At 46.1% G+C, this 16,580-nt stretch overlaps 1 protein-coding gene across 1 annotated transcript in view; it reads left to right on the top strand.

Annotated features, from left to right (window-relative positions):
* The window catches only part of ST6GALNAC5 (ST6 N-acetylgalactosaminide alpha-2,6-sialyltransferase 5), a 155,265-nt gene that overhangs the window by 126,126 nt on the left and 12,559 nt on the right, over positions 1–16,580 (top strand). Inside the window, exons 3-4 of the mRNA XM_081818659.1 lie at positions 1,082–1,491; positions 7,962–8,069. Coding sequence (XP_081674785.1) covers positions 1,082–1,491; positions 7,962–8,069 — 518 coding nt within the window. The remainder of the gene's footprint in view (positions 1–1,081; positions 1,492–7,961; positions 8,070–16,580) is intronic.

A 16,580-nucleotide genomic window follows, 5' to 3' on the forward strand; every position in this document is an offset into this window, starting at 1 on the left:
CCCCAATGTCTATCACCCAGCCACCCCATCCCTCCCACCCCACCCCCCACTCCAGCAACCCTCAGTTTGTTTCCTGAGATTAAGAATTCCTCATATCAGTGAGGTCATATGATACATGTCTTTCTCTGATTGACTTATTTTGCTTCAGACCATTCTTGATTGTCATTTGCCTGAGCATTTGCAGGCCTTGGCCTCAGGCCCTAATTACATTATCTTCAAACAGCAACTAAGAGATATTTCTCATTACACATGAACAGGGGAACGTTTAATGTGTGGGAACATAGGTGTTCAGAAAGCAAATCATTGGTTCAAGGTGTTGAAATGAGCGTTGTCATTGGAGTTGTCCCTGGTGGGCTTCCACAGGGCACGTGTTCACTGGCTGAGGTCGGTGGCTCTGAGCTTGAGGCTTTTTTTTTTTTTTCACATTTTTGAAGATGGACCAACTCAATCTCACTCCCTCTCTCCTTAAAACCATCCTAGTTGTCATTTCAAAGTTATGGCACCTGAGGGATTACAACGTGCATGTCTTCCCCCGTGTGACTCTCAGGCAATGTTTATTTAGGATAAATATATTTGTACAACAGCCAAGAATATTGATACGCACTGAACTTTCAATAAGGCGAATTAAGAGCTTCCAAGCTCATGTCACAGCAAATGGTGGTATAGTCTCTATTTCGTTTGGGGGTAACCTTGGATTCAAAAAGACCTGGGTTTGAAAGCGTGACTTCATTACTTGCTAGTTATGCACCCTTGGGCAGATTTCTTAACATCTCCAAGCCTGAGAACTCCTCTCTGGAAAATGGCAGTGACAGCGACCTTGCCGGGTTGATATGGGGAGTTGGTTCGTTAGTATCAGTAAAGCCCAGAGCCCAGGGTTTGACAGGTCGGTCTTGTCATCCGCTCCTTGTCACCGATTTGGGAGAGAATGTAAGGAAGGGCTGATGGGTCACAGCAGAAGGGATAGATGCTGGCGTGGGAGGGAGGAGAGGGGGCGCTGGCAGGCTTCTGCGGCAGCGAAATGACCCGCTGGTGCCAAGTGAGGGGGACCTGCTGATGGCCTCCTCCTCCCTCTGCTTTCTAGCCCCTAAAAATGCACTGCAGGGACTGTGCCCTGGTGACCAGCTCCGGGCACCTGCTGCGCAGCTGGCAAGGCCCCCAGATCGACCAGACCGAGTGCGTCATCCGCATGAATGACGCCCCGACGCGCGGCTACGGGCACGACGTGGGCAATCGCACCAGCCTGAGGGTCATCGCGCATTCCAGCATCCAGAGGATCCTCCGCAACCGCCACGACCTGCTCAACGTGAGCCAGGGCACCGTGTTCATCTTCTGGGGCCCCAGCAGCTACATGCGCAGGGACGGCAAGGGCCAGGTCTACAACAACCTGCAACTCCTGAGCCAGGTGCTGCCGCGGCTGAAGGCCTTCATGACCACGCGCCACAAGATGCTGCAGTTCGATGAGCTCTTCAAGCAGGAGACTGGCAAAGACAGGTAGAGGGCGCGGGCTGGGGAGGGGCAGGGCCACAGGGGAGGGCGAGGACATGTCCTCGCTGGCCGAGTCACCCGAAGCAAAACGTTGACAAAGGCTTTTTGTGGGGGCCCCACTGCTCATGCCATTGATAGAGCTCGCCTCGAGGGGGTCCTAGTCGCCCGGCTGCTCAAATTGAATTTATAAGACAAAGTGAATGAATCACTGAGACACTGTGTGGGTAATTCAAGGCCAAGGCCCTATTTTGGAGGAGCAGGCTATACAGCTGCTGGTTTACCCTGGTAGTAAGTGCAAGATAATAGTTTGATTGCATTTCCTTTTACTTGTGTGAACATTGACCACACGGAGGGTATGGGTTTATTCTTCCCTTTCGAAGCAAACATGTATTCAGTCCACCGATATTTATTGAGTGCCTACCCCTCCACTGCAGCACGCACTGGGGATGTAGTCGAACACAAGACAGAGATGGGCCCTCACTTCCTGGAATATAAAGTTTAACCAGGGGCGCCTGGGTGGCTCAGTCGTTAGGTGTCTGCCTTCGGCTCAGGTCATGATCCCGGGGTCCTGGGATCGAGCCCCGCATCGGGCTCCCTGCTCAGCGGGGAGTCTGCTTCTCTCTCTCCCACTCCCCCTGCTTCTGTTCCTATCTCTCTGTGTCTCTCTGTCAAATAAATAAATAAAATATTTTTAAAAATAAAAATAAAGTTTTACCAGGTGGGCAAATATTCACCAAGGACTAAGCATCATGCAAGGGAAAGAAAATGGTGCTGTGACATGCAGGACAGGGGGACCTGCCATAGTCTAAGGCAAAGTTTTCCAAACTATCCGTTGCAGCTCAGTAATGGGACACGAAATCAATGTAGTGAGTAACTGTGAGATTTTTTTTTTTAAAAGACTATTTATTTATTTGACAGAGAGAGACATAGCGAGAGAGGGATCACACGCAGGGGGAGTGGGAGAGGAGGAAGCAGGCTTCCCACTGAGCAGGGAGCCCGATGCAGGGCTCGATCCCAGGACCTGGGATCATGACCCGAGCCGAAGGCAGACACTTAACGACTGAGCCACCCAGGCACTCTGTAAGATTTTTTTTTAATGCAGTGAAATAGGATGGAATGAAATGGAATGGAATCGAACCATCAATATCAGCATTCATCCCATATAAAAATACACTATAAGGTTTTTTGAGGTAATGAAAATGTTCTGGAATTAGATAGTGGTGATGATTCCACAACCTTGTGAATATAGGAAAAAAAATCCACAGAATTACACACTTCATTTTTTTAAAGATTTTATTCATTTATTTATTTGAGAGAGAGAAGGGGTGTGTGCATGGGGGGGCGGAGGGACACGGGGGGAAAGAGAGGGAGAGAATCTCACACAGACTCCCTGCTAAGCATGGAGCCTGACACGGGTCTCATTCTCAGGACCCTGAGATCATGACCTGAGCTGAAACCAAGAGTCAGTCGCTCAACCGACTGAGCCACCCAGGTGCTCCTATTTATTTTTTTTAAGTTTTATTTATTTAAGTCATCTCTACACCCCACATGGGGCTCGAACTCACAACGCCGAGATCAAGGGTCGCACACTCTTCCAACTTAGCTGGCCAGGCACCCCTGAATTACACACTTCAAAAAATAAAATGAAATGAAAACCATACACATGCACATATGTATATATGCTCATGATGTAAAATGTATTTCTCATTATAGGTCAAAATATTTTGAAAAGCACTGGTCTAGGATATAAGGGAATGAGGAAAAAGCTTTCTCAAAAGGATGTAGTTAAGCTGAGTCCTGGGCCAATAAGTATTTATCCAGGTAAAGAAGAAGCTAGGAAGGAGAGGGAAACCTCCTTATGGGTACAAGGGCTCAGAGGTGAAAGAACGTGCTGGGGGTTGGAGAAAAGTCCCCTCTGGCTGCAGTCGGGGGAGTGGCCCTTGACGAGGCCAAGACGAAAGGCCACTAGCTGGCCCAATCTAGGTGAAAAAGAAAGGACAGCTAGGTATCAAAAGGTGCGGTGCAATGTGGTCTAAATACACAGCTCGAGACTGGACTTCTGACTCTCCTTCACTAGTTGTGCGGCCTCGGACAAGTTACTTAACCTTGCAGTGACCTCATGAGAAAAAGGGCATAATGACTGGGCTCATAGGACTGGTCTGGTGATTAAATTTGTTTCCTTGATTCTGAAACGTGTAATTTTATAATTAATATACATTTAATGATGTAATTTACCCCCTTCTCTTACAAAAACTGTTGCTGGCTTGATTTCTCAAAACAAAAGAGACATGATAAATGAAATGAAGAACATAAAGTACTAAAGCCATGGCTAGGCTAGGTTGGGCAGCTCATTATCAGAGAACAGGGTCTTAGAGAAAGACCAAAACTTTGCCCCAACTTCTTTGTGTTAAAGACCTTTCTTTTTAAATTCTGGAAACCTTGGGACCATTTGAGAGCAGGTCCAGGCCAGAGTGAGCATGGCATCTTGTGGACAGAAGAGGTGGGGAGCTGGCTGCTGGCCCTGTGGCCTCCTTCCCTAGAGGCCCAGAGGACTCTGTGGTTAGCCCAGCCAGTAGATCACATAGGGGATCCTGGTCATCAAGAAATCCAATTACTTACTGCCCTGTAAAAACCACAAATCAGAGACTATCACTCATTTGAATGAGTTATTTAACCAGCAGAGCATTTTATAAGGGAAGAAGAATGAGAGGAGTTATTTACAGTTTCATTTTTGCTGGTTGGAAAATTTGAAATAAGTAGCAACACTCTTCAATAGAAAACACTTTCCCTCTTTTTAGTCTAGTGGTTGGTTGCTAAATTTAAGAATTCCTGAAGCACGGCTGCAGTCTAAGTTGTTTATGATAACTACACACTGCTCTGGATCTTCTTAAGGGATTATTTTAAGTTGCTAACTTGGAGACCAGTCATTCCATCCTTTGGTCACTTAGATCTTTAGGAAACGCACTCACATGGAGACATATCCTGTTCACTAAGCTTATTAAATTCTGACCAGTGAAAATTTTGTTCAATGGGTCTGTCTCCCTGGTGAGCCCAGCTGGTAGAGGGAACCAAGTCTTCGTGTACTGGCTACTGGGCTTCTCAAGTGCAGACACCCATCCACAAGGATCCGTACAGTCCCTTTTCAGGGGAATCACACTTACGGATTTGTAGGGTGCCAAACTACAATGTCACTTCTGGAATCTTTGTGCCTCTTACCTTTAAGAAACTGTCTTAAAGAGGCTAATATTGTATTGGCTCAGTATTCTCATGTGTCCATATTCTTAACTTGACTACTCCAAGCTAAGAGAACCAAGTCAGAAATAGCCCTTTAGAACAAACGTGTTTCTGAAAATTAAAACCCAAGACATTTGGGGGTCCAAGAGTATTTCTTCTCTGTATGCTTTTCTTGAAACCCAGCCAAACAGGAAGATGTATTACAGGTACACAAAATGTGGAATGTCTAATCTTGTACATCTCATGATCAGGACATTCATTTCAGGCTATTATTTTGGGGAAAAAAGAGGATAATTCAATAGATTTTGATTTATAGAAGTTTCACCCTACTTAAAAGCGGAGAGGGGAGAATGGCTCGGGGGAAAAATCTGCACTTAAGAAGCGTGACAAATGACAGAGATGGCCAAGTGGTATTCTTTGATATTAGAAAGTAACTGTACTTGAAAATAACTTTCTAATTGAATAAGGGTATATTAGGAAAATATGATTCAGAACCAATATTATAGTAATTAGATAAAGGAAGCATAAATGAAATAACTGCAGGAAGAATATTTCCATAGAGATTATAAATGAGATTCTGGTGGAGCAGAAAGGCCTTTAATTGTAATTTAGTGTGCACTATAGAATTATCAGCTCAGTGTGTTACTTCATCATATAAAAGAATATCTGATAATTTTCCCTAATAAGCACATGACAGCTCTTCATATTCCTTCATTATAGTTGATTAAGTGTAAAAACAGTAGATATTCCTTTGTTGGAAAAAGAGCTCAAATCTTTTTAGAAAGACAGCACAAGGCAGTTGCATTTCGATAGCATGTGACCCCAAAAGGCTCTTATTTAAGGAGCCTGGGGAATTGCAAGTGGCACTTTAAAGAACTCTTCACTTGAGTTTCTTTCATCCTTCACTATGCATTCCCCCCATTTTTACGCATGAAACCTCGTTCTGTGGAGCCACGTCCTCTTGTACTTCTGGCTGTGCCTTAGATAGTGGTGAGCCAAGGTAACGGGGAGTTTCTGCCACTGGGAGAGCCCTCGCGGCACTTCCGACAACTTAAAAGCATAGGGACATAGTCTCTTCCTGGCCCTCACAAGCTCCCAGTTATTCACTGACCCAGTGTGAGTCTAGAACACCTGGCCATTGCACTGTCACAACCCCACAGCTGAAGACAGAATCTAAGTTGAGGCAAGAAACCTTCTCCCCGCCTCCTTCCCCAGTCAGCTAGCTTTGCTCTGCCCCACCTCCTTCAGTCCCAGAGTTCTTTTTTTTTTTAGAGAGAGGGGTGGGGAGGGGGGGAGAGAGAGAGAGAGAGAGAGAATCCCAAGCAGGCTCACGGCCAACACAGAGCACGTCGCAGGGCTCGCTCTCACGACCCTGAGATCACAACCTGAGCCAAAATCAAGTCAGATGCTCAACTGACTGAGTCACCCAGGCACCCTAAGTCCCAGAGTTCTTATGAATACACAGGCTTGGTGAGAAGGAAGAGGATTGTTAATAGCTATGTAGGCTGGAGGCTCCAGAATTTCGTACTTACTGCCCTGATGACTGATGGTGGATCCTACACCAGAGTCAGTAGCAGCATATTGGAAGGATATCAGTGTCTTCGGGGATGTTAAAAAAAAAACAAAACATTGGAAGTAATGGCTGAATTATTTGCTTCATTTGCTCCAATCTGGCAACCAAGAGAGGAGGAAGGGGTCTCGATGTATCAACAACACACCAGACTGGATTCTTTTTATGGTGTTCTCTCATTGAGTTGGCAAATTAGCCCAGGAAGATAGAGCTTCCCGGGCCTGCGTGATAGATGGGCAATCTGGGCTCAGAGATGAGCGATAACCCACCTCAGGTCATTCAGATGGCCCGTGATAGAACAGCCAACGTACAAACCCATGGTGTTCCCATCTTTAGGAGCTTTTAAAATTTACTTCCTGGGCTAGTACTGGCTCAGGGGACAATGGAATGGAAAGCTAAAATGAGTAAAGGGATTAAGAACTACAAAGTGGAAACCACGAACTCAGGCATGACTACATCACCCATTCCTGTCAGGTATTTGACAAAATAAAGGACTCCTTATTATGCTTCTTTGCTTTTTTGGGTTTTTTATGGGCTTTTGGAGCCCATATGTGAAATGGAAATAATGCAGACTGATTCACAAAAAGCCTTCTTCCTTCTCAAAGAGGGGTGCTACACAGCGCAAGTGGAAAAGCTTTTCAGCAACTCTGGTATTCACATCACATACGGTGCTGCTACAGCCGGACAAAGTCAGACAGTCTGACCTTGGGGATAAGGTGTTTGAAACTGGCTAATGAGGCATGCCATAAGCACTGGGAAAAAAGCAAAAGCAGCAACCCCCTAAGAATTGAAATTAATATCCACAGCAGCAAAGCATGGTAGACTGGGTCATTCTCACAGGGTCAAATTAGACCTTGATGTTACGTCTCCACAGTTATCCTTAGGCTTGGCACGTGGCTGGAGCTCAGTACAGATGCTTGAATGGGCAAATGAATGAATTTAGGAACACACAGATTCATTCCTTAAATTTTGTCAATTTGGTCTTCTAATAAAAAAAAGTTTTAGAGGGCTCTGGATGTTCTGAGGTAAAATGAAGCAAATGCTCAATTCAGCATAAGCATTCTTGCGGTCCTTTTCCTCTAGTAATTAGCCCCTTCCCAAATGAATGTAGTCTTCCCAAGGAAAGACATTCATTCAAAATGTCAATGTTAATTAGTCTAATTGAAGGGAAGCTTTTACGTTAGGATTGTTTGATCGATCAGTAAATATCAATCAATACATAGACAGACACATCTGTGTGTTTAGACATATTTAATAAGCTCTTCATCATTTAGCCTGCCTGGGGAACAAGGAATATTTCTAATTAGTCAAGTATTCTAGTTAATAAAGAAAGAGTTGACACGGGGATTGTCATCTTACAAGAAATTGGGTTGTGGTCATACGCATTTAAACCCTGAAACATCGATCATCGTCTTTGATGATGTAGAAGTCGCTTGAGCATCCTTCCGTATCATAATCCACCATGGTGGAACGTGAATATCATTTATCACTGTACCGTGGAATACGATGCTGTTGGTAAGAGATTTCGACCTGGTAAGGTTTCAGCTATTTACCAACTGGATAGAGAGAGAGTATGTGTTAATCGTCAGCCTTGCTCCCGAAAGGATTTAAGATGGTAATGGTTATAATGATGACTTTACCAGCTTGCGGACTTAATTGTTGTTCCTTCCAGGAAGATCTCTAACACTTGGCTCAGCACTGGCTGGTTCACCATGACAATTGCGCTGGAGCTCTGTGACAGGATCAATGTTTATGGCATGGTGCCCCCAGACTTCTGCAGGTAGGATTTATTCTGCAAGTGTAATTCATCTCAGCAGTGTCGTGCAGGGTTTATAAATATCTGATTCCAAATATCAACCATGAAACATGTCTAACTGTCTTCTCGAAGCAATTAATTAACATGTCCCAAGTTCTGGTTCTAGAAACAACAAACAGCATTTAATTATGTGATATAAAATATTGAAAGTTTTTGTTTGTACTGCTGGAGAATTAATCCATCTTGTGGGCTTCATTTATCCTCTGAATATTTATCAACCAAAAGTAATGCAATAATTGGCATAATATTAATGATGAGCAAGCATTAAAGAATATTAGCTTTATTCTCATTTGAAAGGACTATGGTAATTTTTAATGAATTAAAGAGAGCAATTTCTTTGACAGTAAGGCCTGCTTTCTAAAATTAAAATATTGCTCTGAGCCTCTTTTCCTCCCCACATCAGTAGCCTTGGTTTGTGCTTCCAAGGCCAAAAGCACAGACATAATTATTATACCACTTTAAAGGGGACATACACACATCTCTGCTGCTACCTTAAGATCCCTCCTCGCATGTGCCCGGCAGACGCACTGGGAAAACCTCAGGGCCTGATTTGTGGCAGCCTGATTGAAAATTCACCCATGATTTCAGAAAGTACCCTACTTTTCAGGAATGCCTGATGACCTGCCTATGGCCCCCATCCTGATCTTCAAATGGCAAAACCTGGGGTGGGAGCATTTTGAAGTTGCTCACTAAAATGTATTCTTGCTTTACCTTCGTGTGTTTGAAACCTAACGACTTCTTGAAGGCCATAGGCATTTTACACAGAATCTGCAGTTTGGAGGTTGGATGCAAGGACAAGAGAGGACTTAATCATGCTGATTTACCACTTTGCCACTTTTCTCCCACTCTCTTTAACCCAAAGGCCCAACACAGCAGCAGTACCAGTTTGTATGTGAGAGTCCGGGCACAGAAGAGAAGGTTGGACAGAAGAGGCCTTTGATAGTTGCCTAGACTCACTGGTCCCCACGAGTGATGTGATGTGTAAGGAAGCATGTGCATTCTGAGGTCAGCTCCAGTCAGCTCTGCCTGGCCACTTCCTAACCGAGTGTGACCTCGAGCTACTTGTTCAGTCTCTCTGTGGCTCAGCTTCCTCCTCATTAGAAGTGGACGTGATGATACTGTAGGCTCGGCCATGGGGTCATCAGTGGATTAAACAAGTTAATACACATAAAGTGCTTGGAGCAGCGCCTCGTACATGGCAAGAGTTAGCTTGGATCCCCACCCCGTCCCTCGTCACTTAACTCACTGACCTTGTTTCCCTATTTAAGCAATCCATGCACAGAAAGAAGGTAGGATAGTGTAAAAAAAAAAAAGCAAACTGCCTCCTCAACCCAACAGGCTAACAAAGGCAGTGGGAGCAGGTGCTTACGGGCACACAAAGAGCCGTCAAAGTTGATAGCTATATGGCAGGTGTAATTATGTAATATTGCCATTAGGACACCGGAGAGAAAGAGCATGAATAAATTGAAATGTTAATGACTTAGAGTGTTCAAGGAAATATTTCATTTATTATGGAAAACAAATGGAAGGCAAGTTAACCTGTCATTTCTCTTGCTCCAAGTTAGCTCATCACAACTTCACGTCCGCAGGAGGGAAGCAGCTTTCGGAAGGGCGCTAACGAGGGAGTCAAGAGACTATCGGTGTACCTTATGTTGCCAGCAGCTCAGGCGGTCTGCTCCCCAGCCTCCGTCCCGAAGGTTCAACGGTTGCTCTCACAGCCTGCTTTCTCCAAGAACTCTTCGGGAGGATCCTTGTGCTCTGCGTGCTGTGAGAGCAAGCGGAGAAGTGCTCCTGGTGTCGTGCGGCAGACACGGTTAGGCTGGAGAGAGCAGCCTGTTCAGTGATTATGCCTGTTCAGGGAGGCTCAGAAGGAAAGAGCCGGGAGTGGCCCACACTCCCTCCCAAGTTCCTTTAACCTTTGGTTCCAGGACCGGTTAGCTGAAGCACCCAGTTAGAAGCCGGGTGACCTTGAGCCTTGCTTCCCTCATCTGCAAGATGGTAATAAGAAAGCAGTAATAAAGGCCAGCAGGTCATGGTGAGGACTGAATGAGATCATGGATTGTAGAATGTCTGACACAGTGTCCCGCACACAGTTAGTGCTCAGGAAAGACTACTGGTATTATGAATATTACTAATAATTAATAGGATATTGTAAGATATAGAAAATAGTTATTAAGGTTTTCCTAAATTCTTGAGAGTTGCCTCAAAAGGTACCAAGAACTTCAGGGGGCTTCAAAGAATAGGACAGAGTTCTTGCCTTCTAGAAACTCACTGTAAGCCTTATCCACACGAAAACGTGATGAACACAGCACAGCTTCTTGGAGTCAAATGACACTCGCAAACAGTATCTACCACCAGAGAATGAAAAAGCAACTTGTAAGTCAGTCCTGTTACTCGTCTAGCCATTCCCCCTTTGGTTTTTATTTTGGAAGAAGTTGAGAAATATAAGGGCCAAGCAGGGTTCATGTGTCCTGAGCTCTAGGACTTCAGGAGGTAAGATATCACCAGGACCCAGAAATGGTGGGGAAGGTTCTGGGAGATGGCAGAGCTCAGGCTGGTTGAGCCTGCTGCAGTATGAACTCTCCAAGGGCCGCGATTTCTGTGTGTTTGGTTCAGTGTTGGAGGCCTGGTGTGCAGGACCACAGATGTTTGCCATCCTAGCCTATGGCAGATGCTTCATGAAGAGCAAGTGAATGAATAGACCTGTCCTCTACTCTCTCCTTAGTGCTATAGTAAAAGGGTATTCATATGGGTAAGAAAATAACCGTTTCTGCTTCTCAGAAGCTGTAGGACTTTCAGAAAGTTATTTGACTTTATTGACCTTAGTAATCTTGGGCAAGTTACTTACTATTTCTGGAGCTTTAGATTCTATATCTGTAAGATGGTGAAGACAACAGTACTTACCATAAGGGTTTATATGATAATCTCACAAGATAATAGATGAGGAAGGCTTGGCACAACCTTGGTGTATATTAAGCATGCACAAATTTATCAGGTGTATATTAAGCATGCACAAATTTATCAGGTGAAGGGACACGCTAATCTGCAAGTGTGGATGCCCATTAGCACATTTTAAGGAGATGTCCAGTGAGTGGTAACAAATGATGCCCAGGTGGTGAGGAGAGCCTGGGTGCTAGAAAGGGAAGGACCTGTGTGGCCTCCTGTATGAACCCCATTGGGAGTTCGCTGCACGTGGCCTCCAGCTCCCACAGGACATCACCTGGGGCGGCTCGAGTGAACCTGCCCATTCTGTTGCTTCCTTAAAGCGCCCAGTGTCTCACGGGACTGAAGGGTAAGGCACATGGGGCCAGATTTCAGCAAGCAAAAAGAGAGCCAACTGCTGATTTTTGGTAAATTAACTTTTTCAGACTTTAAGGCACAACCAGTATCCTCAAAAGGGGTTAATTGCTAGATTAACCACAGAGACTTCATTCCCTCAACCGACTCGTGTTGGGTACTGAGGACATAATCAGAGATGAATAATACAAGGCTCTGCCTTCAGTATCCCGAGTGTCACTTGGACAAAGTCAGTCAAAAGGGACAGAAGGCTCACAGGTACCTGTGGGAGGAAATCCTCACTGGCTGCCTGTCAGTCGCATCTGACCCGCAGCTTTACTCAAACATCCACCTCTGACTTTCTGCCGGACTCAGAGGGGTCCTTGCATTCCTCTGACCCTCCCAGGTGGAACAGGGGCAAGGAGCCAAGAGAGAACGACGACTGGGCCCACCCATCCCCACTCCATCAATAGCAGACCCACTTCTATCTGGTTTACATCGGGGCTCTTCTCTAACAAGGGGTGGCATGGCAAGTAAGACCTTTGACAACCTCTGGTCTAAGCTACAGTCCTGCTGTTTTCCAATCTACATCACATGGTCACACACCTTTCAGGAGAATCTAATCGTTGCCTTCTTATTGCCAGGGAAACCAAGGCACAGAGAGACCAAACACTGGGCTACTTCTGCGGTCATCTCTGTCAGCCTAAGGCAGCAGTGACCCAAAGGGAATGCCAGCCGCTATATGCATGGGATGAGGGAGGGGACAGAAGGGGCGAGGGAGTAGGGGACTAAATTATACGCTGGGTGGGGGGGGCGGGCAAACACCTAAGTAATCCATGAGTGACCGGTTCCCAAAATAAGGGTAGACAGGTTCGCCCCTACAAGCCTAGAGCTCCCACTTTCCATCCAGCTCTCCCGGAGGTCTGGCCTCCCTACCCCTCCACCCAAAGGGTCTGAGTTGCTTCCAGGACTCACTGTTTGGCAAGAAAACCTCTAGTAGCCCCTAAACTATTAAGCACATGGACTCCTCGGGAAGAACAAGAGCCCCACATTCATATTTAAAACCACAGATGGGAGCAGGAGACATATAAATGGACAGACACGTTCCTCAAAACCTGGCCGAATCCAACAGTGAAAGTCATCTGACGAGCACATAAGCCTTTCCCCTGTAGTCTGGTGTCGCGGTGGCTGCTGACTGCCCTCCCCAGTTCTGGGCTTTCTCCTTCCCCTCCAGACACCACCGTGCTCTGGATAGAGCACACCTGACTCCGTCAGCCTCACCCCTCAGTCGGGCCCCAGAGCTGTTAGAGCCCGGTTCCCAGCCCCTCGCTTAGCACGCAGCCCTCCAGGACCTGGCTTCTGCGTTGGCTTTAGTCCCATCTTCTCTCCCCACACAGACTTCTTTTTGCCATAGGGAAAACTTACAAAGGCACTCACCCTGCAGACATCTGGCCTTTGGCCCTCGGCTTGGAATTTCCCTCCCCTTCCTTCTTAATCTGACTGATCGCTGCTGGTTCTTTACAATACTATTCACGGCTGATAGTTTTCTGGACACAACACACGCTGGTCCTGCGCTTAGTATGAATACATGCACCATTTCATGGAAGCTTTATGATAATCCCATGAGATCAACATTATTCTCATCATCATTTCATATGTGAAGCTTAAAGACCTAAAACGGCCACCCAGGGTCACAGAGCAGGGAAGTGACCGAGCCAGGGTCTGCGGGACCTCGCCCCACGGTCTCACATGCAGCAGACCCTCCTCCAACAAGCTTTCCCTCGCCTCCTGTCTGAGTCAGACCCTGCCTGTGCCCCTGCCCCGCCCCCCCATGGACGGGTTTGTCCAGATCCCTTATTTGCCTGTCATCTCATCAAGAGGAGGGGTCAGTGCTCAGTCCACATATGTGTCTTTAGGGCTTATTATTGTGTCTGGCACATAGTATGGACTCAGTATTGATTGACTCAGTGAATAAAGAAAAACCTTCCTTTCCTTGGCAGTGCTTAAGAAAGTGATTCTGGGGGCGCCTGGGTGGCTCAGTTGGTTAAGAAAGTGATTCTGTATTTATCCCAAGCCGGAAAAGTGCCCAATGAATGAAAAGTATAATTAGCAAATGGCAAATTCAAATCTCAAGGGTCCTAGGAAGGCAGTGGCAGCCACCTGTTTCGTCGTTCTCAGCCGGAGCGAGCATCGGGTCTTCCCAGAGGGGCTCGGGCATCAGGCAATTACTCTCCATCCTGCCTCTATCACTGGACTCCAGGCTCATCGGTGTTTTGAAAGCTGGGGGAAATCAATGCCATGTTGCACCAGAGACAGCCTCAAAATATATTCTCGTGTGGACAGTAGACCCGTAAGTCATGCCATATCCATATAGGAAGCCAAATCCATGCTCTCTAGATGGACTATAAATTGCAATGAAAAAAAATCTGTTATCTTTGCCTTCCAAACTAAGTTATGGTGAGTATTTTTAATCTCATTTTCCACTGTAAATTATTTGTGATAATAATGGGCCAAGCATTTAAATTCTACCTAACAATCTTATTTCTGGTCATACTTAACACATTACCAAGCTTACAACTCTCTGTCACCCATCATTTCTCAAGTATTAATTAGCAGAGTAATGACTCAGAGTGATCACTGTCATGGAACTAAATTAATATCTCATCCATAATGTGAAGGACATCTCAAAGGTATCGTGAATATCAGAGAGTTGATTCTGCTAGAATTATTAGCTGGCAAACATTAATAAAGCTGCCAGCGTAACAGGGAATGTTCCTAGTTGGCGACAGTCCACCGTGTAGAATCAGATGCTTACAGAGGACAGGTAGGGAATGGTAATGCACCAAGGAGGTTCATGTTTTATGAAGTAGACTTCAAATATATTATTTGACGCTTCTCTTTGCCATGATTTCCTTCTTCCATCTTTGCCATAATTTGACCCACTCTTAGCGGTCCCGGGGTGTTTTCACCACCTTCCTCTCCTGTGGAATCTATTAAGAGGTGTTGTAGCACCCCAGAAGTGCCTGAGTCATGGAGGGCGAGTGGGGGGTTCAGACGACTCACTCCAGCTCTTTGCCCCATAAAGGGTGGACAGCTGCAGGCTCTTGGCACTCTGTCTGCCCCAGAGTCCCCAGTATTAGTCCACTGGCTTCCAAGGGGTTTGGCTCTTTTCCTTCCGAAAGAGGCTGGAAGGACAAGAAATCGAGACAACAGAGTAAAGGTGACTCAGCAGGTCCCACTGGGCTGAAGCAGATGTGTAGGAAAGCCTGCTACAGGAACATTTTCTTCAGAATGCTACCTAGTACCCCTAAAGGCCCCCGGTGCAAGCCAATTTCAGAACACCCTAGACACTCGACAGCTGTTAACTCAGCTCTATTCGTCAAGCGTATCCTGACTACCTACTGGAGGCTGGCTACCATGCCAAGAATAGAAGCATGTTTAGAGAGGGTCTGAGAGCTCTAGAGAGAAGCAAAGCCACCATTCCCTTCCTGGGACCTTTGTAGCCTTGTGGAGAGTTCAGCCCCAACTAACAGATCAGGGTCAACCCAGATCATTCCCAGAATTGGGAGGAGTCTTCCATGCTTGTTAACGTTATGAGGCTTCTTCCAGTTGTGCAGCTTAGCTTTAGGAGAGTCACAAATGGAACATGACAAACTCCCATTACCATTAACATTAGTGAGTTGAATTGTCAGTGAGCACAAGGCATCTGCTGCTCGCGCCGACTGGCTGCACAGTATCCACCGAGCACGGGGCGCCTCTATCCATAGGTGCTCGGGAGAACACAGCGAGGACAGAGTCATTCCAACAGGAACCTGAGGTGCCATTGGTACAGAAACCCACCTGGTAGAGCAGTTTTTCCAAGATATGGAGCCTCGCTCTTAGTTCCACTTTGGTCTAAATCTGAGCCCTGAAACTTCTTCAGTTTTTTTATACATGGGTTTTGTCATCTCTAAACTAGGGGTCAGAACTGTACCTCTGGCCCGGGGGCGCTGTGAGGATTCAGTCATGTCAAGTGCTGAGCGCTCTGTTTGGGGCTGGAAGGGTAAGTAAAGTCTGGCAGCTGGGATGGTCTATGGGTGAGGCTGTGTGCTTACAGCCAGGCGCCGGACCCCACCTGCCTGCTGGCTGCTCAGCCGTCACATGGAGCAGTGACACCGACCTTGTGCTCCCTCCCTTGCCTGATGGGGACATGGAACAGATCATGGAAGTGAGGCACCAGAGCTGAGCAAGTACTTCACTCAATCAGCTGTGTTCACCCTGGCTGCATATTAGAATCTTCTATGGCGCTTTTCAACATTAACATGTTTTTTTAAATTTTTTGTTTTGAAAAAGTTTTTTTTAAAAAGATTTTATTTATATGTCAGAGAGTGAGAGAGAGAGAGAGAGCACAAGCAGGGCGAGCGGCCAGCAGAGGGAGAAGCAGAATCCCCACTGAGCAGGGAGCCCGATGTAGGACTCGATCCCAGGACCCTGGAGATCATGACCTGAGCCGAAGGTAGACACCCACTGAAGGAGCCACTCAGGCGCCCCTTGTTTTGAAAAAGTTTCAAACTTACCCAGAAAAAGTTGCAAAAATAGCACAGAGAGTTCCTGTATACCCTTCACCCAGCTTCCCCTAATGGTAGCATTTTGCATCATTATGGTCCAATGATCAAAACTAAGAAATTGACAACAGTGCAGAACTCTTACCCAAGCGACAGACTTTATTCTGATTTCACCAGTTGTCCGGCTGATGTCCTGGAGCTCCTCCAGGACCCATGCCAGGATCCCTTTGCATTTACTTATCCCGGCTCTCAGTCTCCTCCTGTCTGTGACCGTCCTTCAGCCTCTTCTTATCTTTCACAACGTCATTATAGCCGGAGATCCCTCACTTTGGATTCGTGTGATGTTTTCTCATGATCGGATTGAGGCTGTGCATTCCTGGGGAGGGTACTACAGAAGCAGTAAGCCCTTCCCAGCAGCCCGCATCAACCGACACATGATGTCAAATGTCTTATTACTGGCAATGTTAACCTTGATCGCTTCGCTAAGGTGGTGTCTGCTGGGTTTACTCACCGCGAAGTTACTGTTTTTCCTTTTGTCATTAATAAATATCTTGGGGGAGATATTTCATGCAAATAACCTATTTCTCTTCATATTTTTTCCCACGAATGTTTCATTCATCAGCACACCTGGCCTGCAACAGTTACAAGGCTGTTT

This window comes from Leptonychotes weddellii, chromosome 4, assembly GCF_054177405.1.
Source record: "Leptonychotes weddellii isolate Sample4059 chromosome 4, ASM5417740v2, whole genome shotgun sequence".
Taxonomy (NCBI): Eukaryota; Metazoa; Chordata; class Mammalia; order Carnivora; family Phocidae; genus Leptonychotes; species Leptonychotes weddellii.